The following is a 16,037-nucleotide window of genomic DNA, read 5'->3' on the forward strand; positions in this document are numbered from 1 at the left end:
ATTAAAAATTAAACGCAGTTTTTATGTTTTTTTTTCATGTTGCGTACTTTTTAAATAAATTCCTGCGTCTATGTCAGATCCTCCAAATTTTTGAGATTTCAAACAGTTCGTGGTAACGAACTGTAAGTAAGGAGCGACCCGGCTCAATGGTAACCGAAACTCTAAAAAACGGGATTTTGATACCAATAGATACATCAAAAGAATCAGATTTTAATTCTAATTTCAAATATATAAGTTTCATTAAGTTTAATTTTACCCATCAAAAGTTACCTGCCTGATAAAATTCAGCTGAATTTTGAAAAAAGGGAGAAAAACCCCCTAAAAGCTATATAAACTAAATGAAAATCACACCATCAGATTCAACGTATCAGAGAACTATGCTGCAGAGGTTTCAAGCTCCTATATGCAAAAATGTGGAATTTTCTATTTGTTGCCAGAAGAAAGATCACGGATGCGTGTTTATTTGTTTGTTTGTTTGTTTGTTTGTTTTTTTTTTTCCCAGGGGGGATCGTATCGACCCAGTGGTCCTAGAATATCGTGGGAGGGCTCATTGGAACGGAAATTAAAAGTTCTAGTGCCCTTTTTAAGTGACCAAAAAAAATGGAGGTCAACTAGGCCCCCTCCCACGCTCATTTTTTTCGTAAAGTCACCCGATCAAAATTTTGAGATAGCCATCTTCTTCAACATGGTGAAAAATATGATAAAAATGTCTTTTAGGATGACTTGATCCCCCAAAGTCCCCAGGGGGAGGGCTGAAAGTTATGAACTTTACTCAATGTTAACATATAGTATTGGGTATTGGGAAGTATACAGACTTTTTCAGAGGAGATTTTTTCTGGTAGGTGGGGGAAGGAGAGGGTGGGGGCTATATGGAAGGATCTTTCCATGAAGGAAGTTTTCATGGGGGAAGGGACATTGCTATGAAGGGGGCGCCGGATTTCCCAGCATTATTAAAGAAAAAGATCAGGAATTAAATAAAAAAAAACAAGTTTTTCAACTGGTCAACTGATTGTGATTAAGAGGTCATTTTTAAAGAACTGGAAAAAAAATTCGAACTATAGTTTAAAGAGCAGGGTATTGACTAGGGGGCGACCCCCCTAATATACGTGTTAAAAATTTATGAATATAGAAGTTCGTTACGTAAGTTAATTCTAAGTTACGTATATTTATTACTAATAAAAACGTTCGTAAATAAAATTAAACAAGTTTCGAGAAAGCCATTTAACCAAATATAATATGCAAATTTTGTTTTAATTATTCATGTACGGTGAGCCAAAATCAAAACCTGCATTAATTCGAAAACGTTCAAAAATTAAATAAAAAAAACAAGTTTTTTTAACTGAAAGTAAGGAACGATGTTAAAACTTAAAACGAGCAGACAATAATCCCGTATATGGAAGGGGCCCTCCTTAACGCCTTGCTCTTTACGCTAAGGTTTGACTTTCCCTCATCTATACTTTTTTAAACAATAAAAAACTTTAGCGTAAAGAGCGAGGCGTTGAGGAGGGGACAGCCCCTTTCATATACGGAATAATTTCTGTTCGTTTTAAGTTTTAACGTCGTTCCTTACTTTCAGTTAAAAAAACTTGTTTTTTTTATTTAATAACGTAAAAGAGTGCCATGTATATACATACACTGGGTCAGATCTATGAACATGATAGATCTGGTAGATGTACACATCTATGCATAGCGGATATGCAACCTTTTTTACATCACTTTACCCTTTATAATGACTAAACGATTAATTCAGGCTTCCGCATAAATGACTAAATGACCGTTCAGGCTTACGTATAAAAAAAAAATTAAACTGTATGTGTTTAACCCTTATTCTCCATGCCCGTTCATATTTGGAAAAATTTGAACACCAAATGTTTTCAATCGTGTAATTTTCGTGTAATCTTAGCAATATTTTTGAATATATTCTTCTCCCTTTCGTTTCAGGAAATGTTAATTTTGGTGAAAACCAATTTGGCTTTCAAAAAAGGCTGGGATGTCAGCACGCCCATTGTGTTCTAGCTTCCCTCCTGCTGCCATCTGCTAATAATAAATCTCCTCTTCATATATCTGTGCTCTTGATCTCTCGAAAGCTTTTGATAGTATAGTCCACTCACAAGCACTCTATTCACTTTTTTCTAATAATATTAACCTTTCTATTGTTGTTTTGTTACGGTACTGGTATCCTAACTCATTTATTCAGGTAAAATATAATGGAGTAGTTTCTGATTCAAAGGGGTTTCTTTGGCGTGGGGTCCATCAAGATGATGTGCTTTCTCCAACTATTTTTAAGTTATGTATTGCTCCCCATCCTTTCATCTTTGCCTTCGACTTTCATTTCTGATGGAATTGATGTCTCGCATCTCACTTATGCGGACGACGTGCTCCTTGTCAGTCGTTCTAGGGCTGGGGTCTCACATTCTGTCAGCTGGATCTCAGACCAGTTCAGACGGATTGAGCCTTTGCTGAACGTTGATAAGTGCGAATATGTTTCGTTTAATTTGAGTGCGAGTCTCCCTCTTAACTGTGGTTTTTCGTCTATTCTCTGTGTCTCTTCTTTTCGGTGGCTTGGTCTTTTGACATTACTAATAATCTCAAAACACTCCAGGCTCTGACAGTTTCTAATACTAAGAAAAAAAAAATTCAGATTAGATATTCAAAAATTGTTGCAAACAGAAGGAGGTACAATAGAAAAACTCTTGGGAAATTATATTCTTCATTTTGTGATCACTCTATTCTTTTTTTTTTTTTATCTGGGTTTCTTCCAATTCTGAAGCCTAAACATCTCAAATCTCTTCGGACTTATTATTTTAAAATTTTCCCGGTACCTTCTGTACCTCCCTCCGTGGTTCTGGAACCAGCATCTAATATCGCGATTCAGCCTCCCTGATTTACAGGAAGAAGTGAATGCGCTTGCGGGAAAGCTATTGGAATCTGCAGGTATTACTGCGCACCATAATTTACGTCGTTTTATGTAAATAATTGTTAAGTGTGCAAGTTTTTTTTTATGTACTCCACTACTTTTTGTTCGCAGTGGGTAATAAATAAATTATTATTATTATTATTAATTATCACAGCAAGTTTAAAGTTGTTTTGACTTGCACAACTGCCATTTTGTTACATTAACAGAGTCGGTACTCTCTCTTTCTTACAATGTCAATAATAAAAAAAAACTTAATTCCATTGATTTTCCATTTCATTAACTCATTTTTGGCACGATAAAATATTAGGCTTTTCTTCTTCTGCTTCTTAAGTACACACTTGGCGTAAAAGTCGGCAACGTCTTGGTTTCGAATAGAACATATTTTCTAAAAAGAAAGACTTATATTTACTAAAAATATATAGACAAAAAGACAATGTACAAGCCCACGTACAATTTTTAACACACAAAATGGGACTCACTTCTATTAATTTTTAACACACTGAGAGAAGCGTGTACAAAATCTTATCACAGATTTTCCTGTACAAGGCACATAATTATACGAATTTTACGCCCTATTCACTAGCGTGAACGGTCCCTAAGAAGATTCAAACGTAACTGATATCGCCTCCAAAGACTCTTCCCGCGCTTCAATTCCTTTCGAGGCTGCCACTTGCTATGAAAAAAAAAACTTGCCTTTTGTTGAACATGGTTGAACTCAGTCACTATGGTTTAGCAAAACCCAATCAAATTTTATATCTCCCTTGTAAATTTCAATCAAATTCTGATACACTTTTTTTTAATCTTTTTATCGTCATCATAGCTTCTCTCCTTTTTCTTTATTTTTGATAGATTCGCAATTGCCTATTTTTGTGACCAAACGTGTGGAGGGCTTGCCTTCAAAGATAAAATATACCCCGTAGCACGAAAATGGGAAGAGAGAGAGCTAGAAAACCAATGCTAAGGTCTTGTGTGTTGTCAACTTAAGAAGAGTCCCCCGCCCCCCTGGATCTGCCAGTGTTCAGAACTGCAGTTTTCATCTTGTGTTCATTAATCTATAGTAATCCAGTATAAAGCTTGAGGCATCAAGCAAAAGAGTAACCTTCCTTTTTAGCAAAGCATTAATTATGTGACACATCTGTACCAGCAACTAGGCCTCGCATATGCCTATCCCAACACAAGTTTCAGATTTGAACTCTCTTTAATGACCCTGCTAAGAAAAGACCCAAAAAAGACTTTGAATATAAATTATCGTCGTTTTTGTGAATTTTTCCTGATTAGAATCTCAATTTCTACTTAGCTATTAATCTAAAAACAAATGAAATTTTGGAATAAGCTATAGGTAATTCTCTAAGACAATTCCCAGTGTAAGGAATGATTATTTGTCGTGTCTTTAGGGCACAACTGTTCAGAAGAGGTATTCTTACGTCTCCTGTTGAGAAGTGGACCATTTGTTCTCATAAGTGTCTGTCAAACGGTAAGGTATTATGCGTGGGATCTTTCTCGAGTAAAAATGTCGTTTGGAAACTGAAACCTTATGGGCAGTCAAGTGAATGATGTCGTTTGTCTTTTTCCATGAAGGTTGATATATTGAACAATGGATGAATACATTCGGGTGTATTCCTAAGGAAATTATAATTAAAGTTTCTGTCTTTTCTTATTTGAACCATCAGGATAAATGTGGTCGTATTATCAATGGCGTCAATTCACGGAAATTAGGAGGAGGGGCAAATATACATTTTTCGAAATCTTGGGGGGGGGGGGGTTAATTTTTGATTCAATGAAAATACAAATAAGCCATCCTTCAATAAAAGTACCAAAAAAAAAAAATTTTTTCAAAACCTAGTGCTGGCGAAAAATCTTGGAAGGAATAGGGGTCAAGTGCCATTTGTTTGTTCGCCACTTAGCCAAATTCATATTTGAGCGAAAATTCTAAGCTAAAAACATTTTTATTTTTTGCTGATTGAAAAAATCTGCTTTCCTGAAAAGGAAATTCCGACAACTTTTTCTATTTTTAGGACGGAGAGCCATGATACGGAACCCAGGATGGGTGCCACCGTTGGATTCAAAACTTTCAATGACAAATAAATATATAAATAAGCTATTTGATTTTCATATATTCTTTACGATAAAAGATTACAAACGTAAAACAAGATAAAAAATTCATCGTAACAAAGATCTAAGGGTGACAAATGAAGTCCATAATAATCGAAACTCTTAAAAAAAATTGAAAATAATATATCATAGTAGACGCAATAACACTGATTTAGTAAAAAAAATATATGTGGGTCCCATGTATTTTCCACCAAAGGTCATCAGATCGAGCAGATGTTGCGGATAGCAAGCCTCGATCTCAAGTTCTAGCACCCCTTTTAGGGACAAAGAGTCATCGAGGGATAATCTACTATCTATTGAACGACCACTGCTCCCCATTTGAGCCTAGTAGTCCCATTTGACATCAGATCAAAACTTGGATGTATTCATTTTAATGTAAATGGCTGAAAAATCCAGGAGGGTGGAGGTGGAGGGAACATGATAAGTGCAGCCCCAAGGGTAAGGGACCTAAATTATACAATTACGTAAAACCCCATATTTTAATTAAAACATTAACATGTTAGGCCTTGTTGAAATCAGAATTATGCTACGACTTCCATTTTGTGTCATAAAAGAGAACAAAGTGAGCCCCTTGACCCGTACCCTTGCAAGCCCCCACCTCTAGATTTATAAATATAAGTATGTTTTGCTTCATTTGACAGAATCACTTAGAGATAAATATAGAAAATGGTCCGAAATAATTAAATTTTATTCATTAAAAATCCTTGTGATTGAAACACAATGCTCATGGACTGAGCATAGCAGTAAAATTAGATCCTTTTGCTACAAGAAGTTAGGAGTTATCCTAAGAAGCAAAAGTCTTCTCCCTGATGATTCTATTCTGCCACTTTTCAATTCGTGCATAAGACCTATCATGGAATATGCATGTCCTCTCTTCGCTGGTGCACCAAAAAGACACATCGCTCACCTCCAACATATTCAAAATAGAGCAGTGCAGCAACCTCTGGCAACACGAAAGCTAAAACCCCACAGTTGATCCAGGGACGTCTCGATGTGGCGTCAATGTCGGTTTTCTACAAGTACTTGTATAATCCTCCATCAGAGGAGCTATCGAAGCTCGTTCCTGATAGAGCAAAGCCCTTGCAATCAACTCACCGAAGTACAGCTCGCCCGGACTACCTTGAGCAGGGTACTACCCGCCAAGAATATCTGAAAACGAGTTTCACCCGGCGATCGGTTGCCACGTGGAATAGATTGCCGGCAGAGGTAATCCCGGAAAATCTTTCCATTGACGCGTTCAAGAGAGGGTAACAAATACCTCAGTGTTAGAAAATGAGGTAATTACCAGGACCAGTGGCAAATCATCATCTGTGATGGAGCCTTGAAGCCTGTAACAAAAAAAAAAAAACTAAAAATAATTTAAGCACTTATTTCATAATTAGCATTTGATTTCTCTCGACATTTTATGATCTGCTATAATTCAACTATCGTCAAATTACAAATCGCATTTACATGGGTAAAGTTAAAGCATATACCACTAGACCTTTAAAGTCCAAACCAGTAGTACTGATCTCCATTTCAAGGCCCTTCAACCAGGAAGTGTAAGGGGGTATGGAACCAGCCATGGTATGCTTTCACACACCCTTCCTGCTTCCCTTCCTCAGATTTCTCCAGGTACCCATGTAGAACTGGGTTGACTCTGGCTGAACTAACAGTCATGCCTCTGACTTCCGTGCCAAACCAACTAGCCAGCCACACAGGAATCGGACGCCCGCCCTTTGGACAAGGGATTCCACATGAAGCGCGCTAACCACTCGGCTAGGCACTCTTTACATGGGTGCCAATTCATGAGAATGTATTGAGGGATAATATACATTTTTTAATCTATGGGAAGGGGAGATTTTTTTCGTTTTTTCTATGAATATACTAAGAAAGGGTATTTTCAATGACTATACCGAAATAAGGTATTTTCAAAAAGTTTGAAAAAAGGCAGAAAATCTAGAATTTTCCAAGTTTTGTATTCTGATTTGTGCTGGTTTCACATCAAAAATGAAAAGTGGTACCAAATCCTAGACAAATTTTCTGGATGTGTTTTTGATACCAGAACTCTATGTCCATAATGATCACAGTTTATATACACAGTGTAATATACCAGTAAGTTTACCGCAGATGATTTCTGGCTCTTCATTCTCGGTTCGAACAAAAAGCTCCTCCCACTTATTTCTGCACTTATTGTCCACTTATTGGTTGAGCCGGCCAAGTGGTTTTGTCAGTACTTGTTCCGTAGGTGATTATTCTTTGTTTACCCGTGAAAAGATCTAATGCCGCTTATGTTTATATGTGCAAAAACGTTCTCTGGAGCACTCGCACCTCGGTCCGGGTTTTTATAATGGGTGAGATAGGGAAAGATCATACTGGATAATTATATAAACTGTGATAATGACATGCTGTAAAACACTATGAGCCTGAGAAAACTGCCAGGGAAAGAGTCTGCAAAATATCTCCAGACGAAGAATGCTTGGAAAAAGATATATCGCGAGGAAAAGATTATATTCTTTCCGAATATTCCTAAATCTTACAAATGTTGCCTATTTGTTACCTTTGAGGAAGAGGCAGAACGGCCAGGCTCCTCTCCCCTCATGACAGTGCAATTCCGAAAAACTCTCTATTCCTAAAAAATCTTCTAAAATTTGGTTCGTTACACTGAAGGTAGGGATTATAAAATTTGATTTGAGATGAATAGTGTAATGTTCCTGATGTGGAGAATGATCGGGAGTCAAGCTCACAGTATGAAATCAGGCAATACTTGGTCTTCTTTTGTAGCTGCAACGCCAAGCCCTAAAAGAAAGAAAGAAAAAACAAGAAATCTGTAGCTCTTGCAAGGAGAAAAATATACACATCACTTTCAGTTACAAAATCCAGTGCAAGAATCCTTTTATTTCTAAGACTCTTTAATTCAAATTTGTTAAATTAACAAAGGCCGAGTCAATTTTATGCGACAGCAGGTATTGGGTTTTTCTAGCTTTCTTGCATGTAGGCCTAAGTGAAATCCCATTTATTCTAATTCTGTTTTTCTGTCCTTAGAACTTGAAGGTTGAAAAACCGAAGGGTCATTGAGTTATAAAACACTTTTGACTACCTGAAAACCCGGTTTCATTTCTCAATCTTCCTCTAGAAATAGAGAATAAGACCCCCCTATATAAAGTTTAATGACCAGCCCAGAATTAATTTCTTGAACATTTCTGTGTCGGTTGGAATTGCTGAATGTGCCCAGATGTAATGGTTGATTTGACTTGAAGTCATGCGTTACATACCAGATTAAAAAATAGCTGGCGGAAAATTAGTTTTAAATATAAATTTGGAAGAATTGAACACTGTATACTGTTTTACAACATGTATTATAAATAGATCATTGTGAAGCTGAAAACAAAATTTTCATTCTAATTTTTACCTTGAACAATGAAATCTTCTTCTCCAAAATTTATTTTCGGGTGTTTTTCGGCTTCGACAGGCGAATGTACCCTAAACCCAACAATATATTATCTTAGATCACGTATAACGTGAATCCCACTCTATAACTCCCAGCAAACACTTTCCAACCTACGGAGCTTTTGAGTCCCTCACGTCCCGATCACCAAACTCTTGACCCAACAGGTCCCCAACCCATTTTTTTTCTTCCAGATAGCTGTATCTAACCCTTTCAGATTTTTTTTTAATAAAATACTGATTTTAAATTTATTGAAGTAAGAAAAACTCTTGGAGCCTACGCAAAATATTGCAAGATACACATTGTGCTTTCTTTTTCCAATCAGCTTGAACGCAAATAAATGGAGCGATGTCATATATGTCATTTATATCAAAACATGAAAAAGGGATCCCGGCCAGAATTTAAATTTATGGAAAAATTCAAAAATTGGTTGTCCTTATTTTATCATTGTTCCAGCACCGGTCTTTGGGCTACTTTTACTATTATTCTTGTTTTGATGATAAGTTTAGGGAACAATGTCCATCCATCTGATTTAATTAAGAAAAAAAGTGAATTATAAAGGTTCAGCTTATAAACTTATAGAGAATAAATTATTTGACAATATAGTCAAATTAGCAAATAAGAAAATGTTTTTTTTCTAAATGTTTAAGATTATATCTATTCTTCGTCTACAGCAAAGCATGTTGAATGGGCGAAAATGGAGCCGCTGTTCGCTCAGAAAATTTTTGCTATTGAAGGTTGGATCAGCAGTGTTATAACAAGAGTGAATCGTCGATGTTACTATGTTTATTCAATAAAAAAACAAGTTTTTTCTACTTAAAGTAAGGACAAACATTAAAACTCAAGACGAGCGGAAATTATTCCCTATTTGAAAGGGTTGTTCATCCTCAATACCTTTCTATTCACGCTAAAGTTTTTAGCATTTTTAAAAAAGCTTCCTATTCTAATTGTGCTTCAAGAGTCGTTCTTAAGAAATCGGGACAAACAGTCGAAATTTAGCATAAAGAGCAAGGTATTGAGGAGGGGGCAACCCCTTCATATACGGTGTAATTTCTGCTCACTTTGAGTTTTAATGTTGCTTCTTACTTTCAGTTGAACAACTTGTTTTTTTATTTAATTTCTGATCATTCTTCACATAACGCTGATAAATAAGGCCTTCCTTTCACGGGAAACTCCTCCGTGGAAGGTTCCTCCCACATAAAATACACCCCCGGTAAAATTCCCTCTGGAAAATTCCATCCTCGCTGAAAATACCCCCCTCCCCCTCTATAAAACTTGTTGCGGACGACTCAGTCGGAAAAAAAAAATCTCCTTAGCATGCTTTGATTTGAAAAAATCTTTTGATGGGTAACATTAAAGTTGATGAATCTTATCTAATTGGAATCAGTACAATGATCCAATTCTTTAGATGATGGAAAACTATAGGTCTCCCCGATTTTAATTCACTTAATTTGGTTACTATTGAGCTGAGTCACTCCTTATTTACAGTTCGTTACCACGAACTGTTTGATATTTTTGGGTTGTGTTATCTTAAGCATTTGAACTTTTCTTTATTTGTAAATATAAATAAAAGCAGGTACATGTGCATATATCCTACACAGTGCTATAGACTGTACAAGAAAATACTACAGGAAAACAGTCATACGGGTATTTGCAATGGATAAATGGATCGCAAAGCGTGATTTTTTATTGCGTTTACAATAATTAAACTGTTGTTTCGCAGGTTTAGGGGGGGGGGAGGTACCTAGGTTAGGTTAGGCTACGTATTTAATATATGCTATTCTTTACCCCCTAATGTGCAAATATATAGCCCAAATTTGTTTCTAAACTATTATATTTTCATCCTATTTTATTTTATTTCATTAGCACGAACCAAACTTGACTTATTTCGTGTGTAGGATGTAATGCACAAGTACCGAAAAGCGTACTATCCACAGATTTGTCCTTGTTCTCATGTCTCTGTTTGTTTCGTGTCTTTTGTATCAATATTCATTTTTATATCTTGTGCTTTGATTTTTTTTTTCACTTCTGTTTTGTAATACAATAATAGTCATTTATCCGAAGTTTCTTCCTTTGTTTTGGGCTTCCCAATTCCAACAATTAGGTTTTAGGGTCACTACAGTGACGCACTAGTTAACATTTAAACCTAGAAAATGTCCAAGGACGGGACGAGTGGTCTTCAGAAAAAAGTTCATATAATTTTAGCACTGGAGCAATCTTTCACTGTTAATCCAAGAGGGACTACTGCTTGACAAATCATAGCTAAAGCTTCTACAGAAATGAGTTTAGGAGAATCATTAAAATTTGACGCAAATCGTTATTTCTTATAACATATTACAATGAAAATTATAAATTCTACTATGAACGTTAGCAATTTTACTTTTAAAAATTAGTTATTTTAATAGGATAATCAGTGATTTCACTAATAAATTAGTAATTTACTATGAAAACAAGTAATATGGTTGACAAAACTTGTACTTTTTTGGCAAAATTTGGTGATTTCAAGTGATCTGTAATTATTTAAGAAACAATTAAACCGTGTAAACGTTACTTGTACACCTTTGTGGCACCACTTTTGAGATATCGGATTCTTTTGTAAGATTAAAGAGGCAATATGGCCCGTATTAAATTTCCTAGCTGAGATGAAAATGTCAAAATTGGACAGTAAGTGGAACTGAAGAGGTTCGTAAAACCGGTATCGTTGACGCCGGCCTGCTTGCCGCTTTCAAAATGAATTTTCAAAGTAGATTGAATTACTGGATAAATAAGAACTCTGATTAATGGCCAACAGCAAGTATCGTAATTATACACTCGCCAGTGGCGATTTTGTCCTCTCTTGCGCCCGGGGCAAAATCTTGATTAGCCCCCCCCCTCACCCTGTTTCACAAAAATTGTCAGGCCAAATTTCAACACAACTTTCATTTGTTAGGAAAATTTGGTACTTTCCCATTATATGGGCACTTCTAAAAAGTGAAGTTTGGTTCATGCTAATGAAATAAAATAGAATAGGATGAATATATAATAGTTTATAAGCAAATTTGGACTATATATTTACACATTAGGGGAGGGGGGGGGGGTAAAGCATTGCATATATTAAATACGTAACCTAACCTAGCCTACGTACCTTTTCCTCCTTTTTCAACCCCAAAAAACAACAGTTTAAATATTGTAAATTCAATGAGAAACCACGCTCTTCGATCAATTTAGTCTCCATCACTGCATTCATTCGACTGTCTATAGCCGAGGTGCCCATATAATGGGAAAGTACCGAAAATATACATTAATAACAAAATTTTCGGTTTATATTAATTTGTCTTTTCATACTTTAGCCTCTGCAAAATTATTAATTAACTCGTCCCAATTAATTGCTTCTAATTCTTCGCGTTCTGTGATTATTAGATCTAAATCACCTAGTCACCCATAGTCAGTCTAAGTACGTTAATATTAATTTTAAGTATACTAAACGACTGATTGTTACTGGCAACCGACACTGCAGTCGCTAATAATATTTGACAGACAACTCTTATGGTTGCGAAACCCCTTAATCTCCTGAGTATGGTTAAATAAAAAAACAAGTTTTTTAAACTGAAAGTAAGGAGCGACATTAAAACTTAACACGAACAGAAATTATTCCGTATATGAAAGGGGCTGTCCGCTCCTCAACGCCTCGCTCTTTACGCTAAAGTTTTTTATTGTTTTAAAAAATAAAGTTGGGAGACAGTGTCAAACTTTAGCGTAAAGAGCAATGTGTTGAGGAGGAGGCAGCCCCCTTCATACACGGAACAATTTATGTTTGTTTTAAGTTTCAATGTTGCTCCTTACTTTTAGTTTAAAAAACATGCTTTTTTTTATTTAATTTCTGATCGTTTTTTAGTTAATGCAGCTTTTATTTTGGCTTACCGTTGGCTTACTTATTCATTGAATAAGTAAACAAAATTTGCATAAAAATTTTACTTTTCTTTTGCTAAATGGCTGTCTCTAAATTTGATTCTGACGTAATTTACAAATTAACTTACGTAACTAACTTCTATATCCGTATATTTTTCTTCTGGCAAAAAATTCAAAGTTGCAGATTTTTGCAGATATGAGCTTGAAACCTATGTAATAGGGTTTTTTGATACGCTGAATCTGACGGTGTGATTTTCATTAAAATTCTTTCACTTGCAGGGGATGTTTCCCCCTCTTTAAAAAATCAGGTAACTTTTCTCAGGTTCGTAGCCTTTGATGAGTAATACTAAACTTAATAAAATTTATATATATTTAGATTCAGCATTATAAGCCCATTCTTTTGATACATTTATTGACATCAAAATTCCGTTTTTAAAAGTTTCGATTATTATTGAGCCGTATCGCTTGTTTTTTTTTATTGTTTTTATTTTATTACGTATATGTTATTACGTATATGATGGGGTTCTCCCCTTAGTCAATACCACGCTCTTTACGTTAAAAGTAAAAAAAAAAAATTAATTCACAAACCCCTGAATCACAAAGGTCGTTTAATTAGAATAGATAGCTCTTTTGAAAGCACTAAAAAAAACTGTAGCGTAAAGAGCGAGGTATTGACTTGGGGGAGAACCCCCTCATATACGTAATAGTTTCTGTTCGTTTTAAGTTCTAATGTTGCTTCTTACTTTCAGTTGAAAAACTTTTTTTTTAAATTTAATTTCTGATCCTTTTTTAAATAATGCTTGAAAATCCGGCGCCCCTTCATAGAAATGTCGCTTACCCCAAAGAAACATCCTCCACGGAAAGATTCTCCCGAGTAACCCCCTCCTCCACCCCCCCCACCAGAAAAAAATCCTTCCTGAAAATGTCTGTATACTTCCCAATAACCACTACAATAGGTAAGCAATGGGCAAAGTTCATAACTTGCATCCCTTCCCCTGGGAACTGTGGGGGATTAAGTCATCTTAAAAGACATATTTATCATATTTTCGACCATGCTGAAAAAAATGGCTATCCTAATGTCATCCTAAAAGACATATTTATTAGATTTTCGACTATGCTGAACAAAATGGCTATCTCAAAATTTTAATTGGGTGACTTTGAGAAAAAAATGAGCGTGGGAGCGGGTCCAGTTGCCCTCCATTTTTTTGGTCACTTAAAAAGAACACTAGAACTTTTAGTTTCCGTTCCAATGAGCCCTCCTACAATATTCTAGGACCACTGGGTCAATATGATTACTCCTGGGGAAAAAAAAAACAAAAACAAAAAAACCTAACTTTTAAAAAAGCCTGTGGAATTATTACCTGAATATGAACACTAGAGGAGCAGTCAACACAGAAATTAAATCCTAGGACTTGGGCTGATGAAAAAGTTAAACCAGGGAGCTGGGTCAACAAGAAACCACCCTGAACAGTGATATCAAATTGTCACAGTAATTAAGTTACCGATGGAATCGATCTTAGTTGCTTTGTCGAGCATTTTATTGTGTTGAAAAACAGGCAACTAATCAAAACATATTTTTTTCAGCCATTTTTTTTCCTGCACCGCATTAGCAATCTTGTTAATTGTTATTTGGATTTTTTTCAAAGCAACCGCCATGAAAGATGCAAGTCTGTCTGATCCCAACACAATTAAAGTTTTCCTTTGACACACTTGACAAACGTCTTATTATTTATCTCGTCCCAATTGATTGCATCTAATTCTTCGCGTTCTGTGATTATTAGATCCAAATCACCTAGTCACCCATAGTCAATCTAAGTACGTTAATTAAATAAAAAAAAACAAGCTTTTTTTTAACTGAAAGTAAGGAACGACGTTAAAACTTAAAACGAACAGAAATTATTCTGTATGTGAAAGGGGCTGTCCCCTCCTCAGCGCCTCACTCTTTACGCTAAAGTTTGACTTTCTCACAAATCTATTTTTTTTACAAAAAAAACTTTAGCGTAAAGAGCGAGGCGTTGAGGAGGGGACAACCCCTTTCATATACGGAATAATTTCTGTTCGTTTTAAGTTTTAACTTCGTTCCTTACTTTCAGTTTAAAAAACTTGTTTTTTTTTATTGTCGTAGACAAATGACGCGGCATTTTTTGGTCACTTAAAAAGGGCACTAGAACTTTTAATTTCCGATCCAACGAGCACTCCCACGATAGTCTAGGACCACTGGGTCGATACAATCACCCCTGGAAAAAAGACAACAAATAAACACGCATCAGCGATCTTTCTTCTGGCAAAAAATGCAAAATTCCACATTTTTGTAGATAGGTGCTTGAAACCTCTATAGTAGGGTTCTCGTATAAGCTGAATATGATGGTGTGATTTTCATTAAGGTTCTATATCTCTTAGGGGGTCTTTCCCCCTTTTTCGAAAATCAGCCAAATTTTCTCAGGCGCCTAACTTTTGATGGGTAAGACTAAACTTGATGAAGCTTATCTATTTAAATCAACATTAAAATCTGATTCTTTTTATGTATCTATTGGTATCAAAATTCCGTTTTTTAGAGTTTCGATTACTATTGAGCCGGGTTGCTCCTTACTTACAGTTCATTACCACGAACTTTTTGATATTAAGTTTAAGTATACTAAACGACTGATTGTTACTGGCAACCGACACTGCAGTCGCTAATAATATTTGACAGGCAACTCTTACGGTTGCGAAACCCCTTCATCTCCTGAGCCTTAGCCTCGTTAAACAAAAATGTTTTCAAGAATTTGCACTATTTAGTGCACAGAGATGATGGCAATCAATTCTTAATCAAAAGTTTGTGAAGTTTATTTTTAGTTGCGGTAAAATATCCTAATATTCACTCATGTTAGCCTAATAACTCACAACATTTTGGCTTCAGGGCCCCAGCATGTGCACGTGAATTTAATTAGAGAATAACATTAAAAAACCGGACATGTGCTTAAAAAAGACCCAAAAATAAGCGAATTTAGTGGAAAATAAAAACTCTTGGAGAATTCTCTAAAATCTGTATATTTTTAGGAGTGCGAGCGATCCGTACGTGTGAGCTAGTTGGTGCCGGTTTTTGTCCTTGTGCCTCCACCAATATTTGGCTGCGCAAACATTTGAAATTTAACCGAAGCGAATTTACCATCAAGCCTCTTTCGTCCTTCTATAGAGATTTTGTCCTTCTATTACTAATACACAGTAGAGATATCTAGATATCTCTACTGTGTACTAATGCTACAACTAACTGCACCAAGCCGCCTAAGGTAAAGACTGCTTCACATGCTTAATGTACCTTTGTCCACTCGGTCGACTCCTGAAACTAGCACTAAAAAATGTAGGTAAAATATTTACCCTTGCACCCCCACTCAACGTGAACAAAGGCCAATTTTACTATTTTAAGTTGAGATTATTTCACTGGATAATCAATTCTTCAAAGCTTTTTTTTAAACTTCTGGTTACCAACGTTTATCGTTTGCCATTAAGAAAAAAAAAAGGTTCATGGGTCTTTGACACAGAGAGAAAGAAACTGAAAGGACAAGAGGGAACTTAAGTAACTGCAATGTCTACTACTTTCTTAAATTTTAAGCTTTCCTAAACTGCAACTTATCAAGCTTTCAGTGAAAGTCAACTCCTTTTCACAACTTGACCAGTTTAATAAGAAATAGATCATACACAAAAGGGTGAAAC

At 35.7% G+C, this 16,037-nt stretch overlaps 1 protein-coding gene across 1 annotated transcript in view; it reads left to right on the plus strand.

Annotated features, from left to right (window-relative positions):
- The window catches only part of LOC148942718 (uncharacterized), a 141,245-nt gene that overhangs the window by 21,562 nt on the left and 103,646 nt on the right, over window positions 1-16,037 (plus strand). The window contains exons 3-5 of the mRNA XM_089102341.1: window positions 4,312-4,396; window positions 5,957-6,158; window positions 9,131-9,232. Of these exons, the coding sequence (XP_088958467.1) occupies window positions 4,312-4,396; window positions 5,957-6,158; window positions 9,131-9,232 (389 nt within the window). The remainder of the gene's footprint in view (window positions 1-4,311; window positions 4,397-5,956; window positions 6,159-9,130; window positions 9,233-16,037) is intronic.

Source organism: Artemia sp. Qi Xiang Cuo, chromosome 16, assembly GCF_049724085.1.
Source record: "Artemia sp. Qi Xiang Cuo chromosome 16, ASM4972408v1, whole genome shotgun sequence".
Lineage (NCBI taxonomy): Eukaryota > Metazoa > Arthropoda > Branchiopoda > Anostraca > Artemiidae > Artemia > Artemia sp. Qi Xiang Cuo.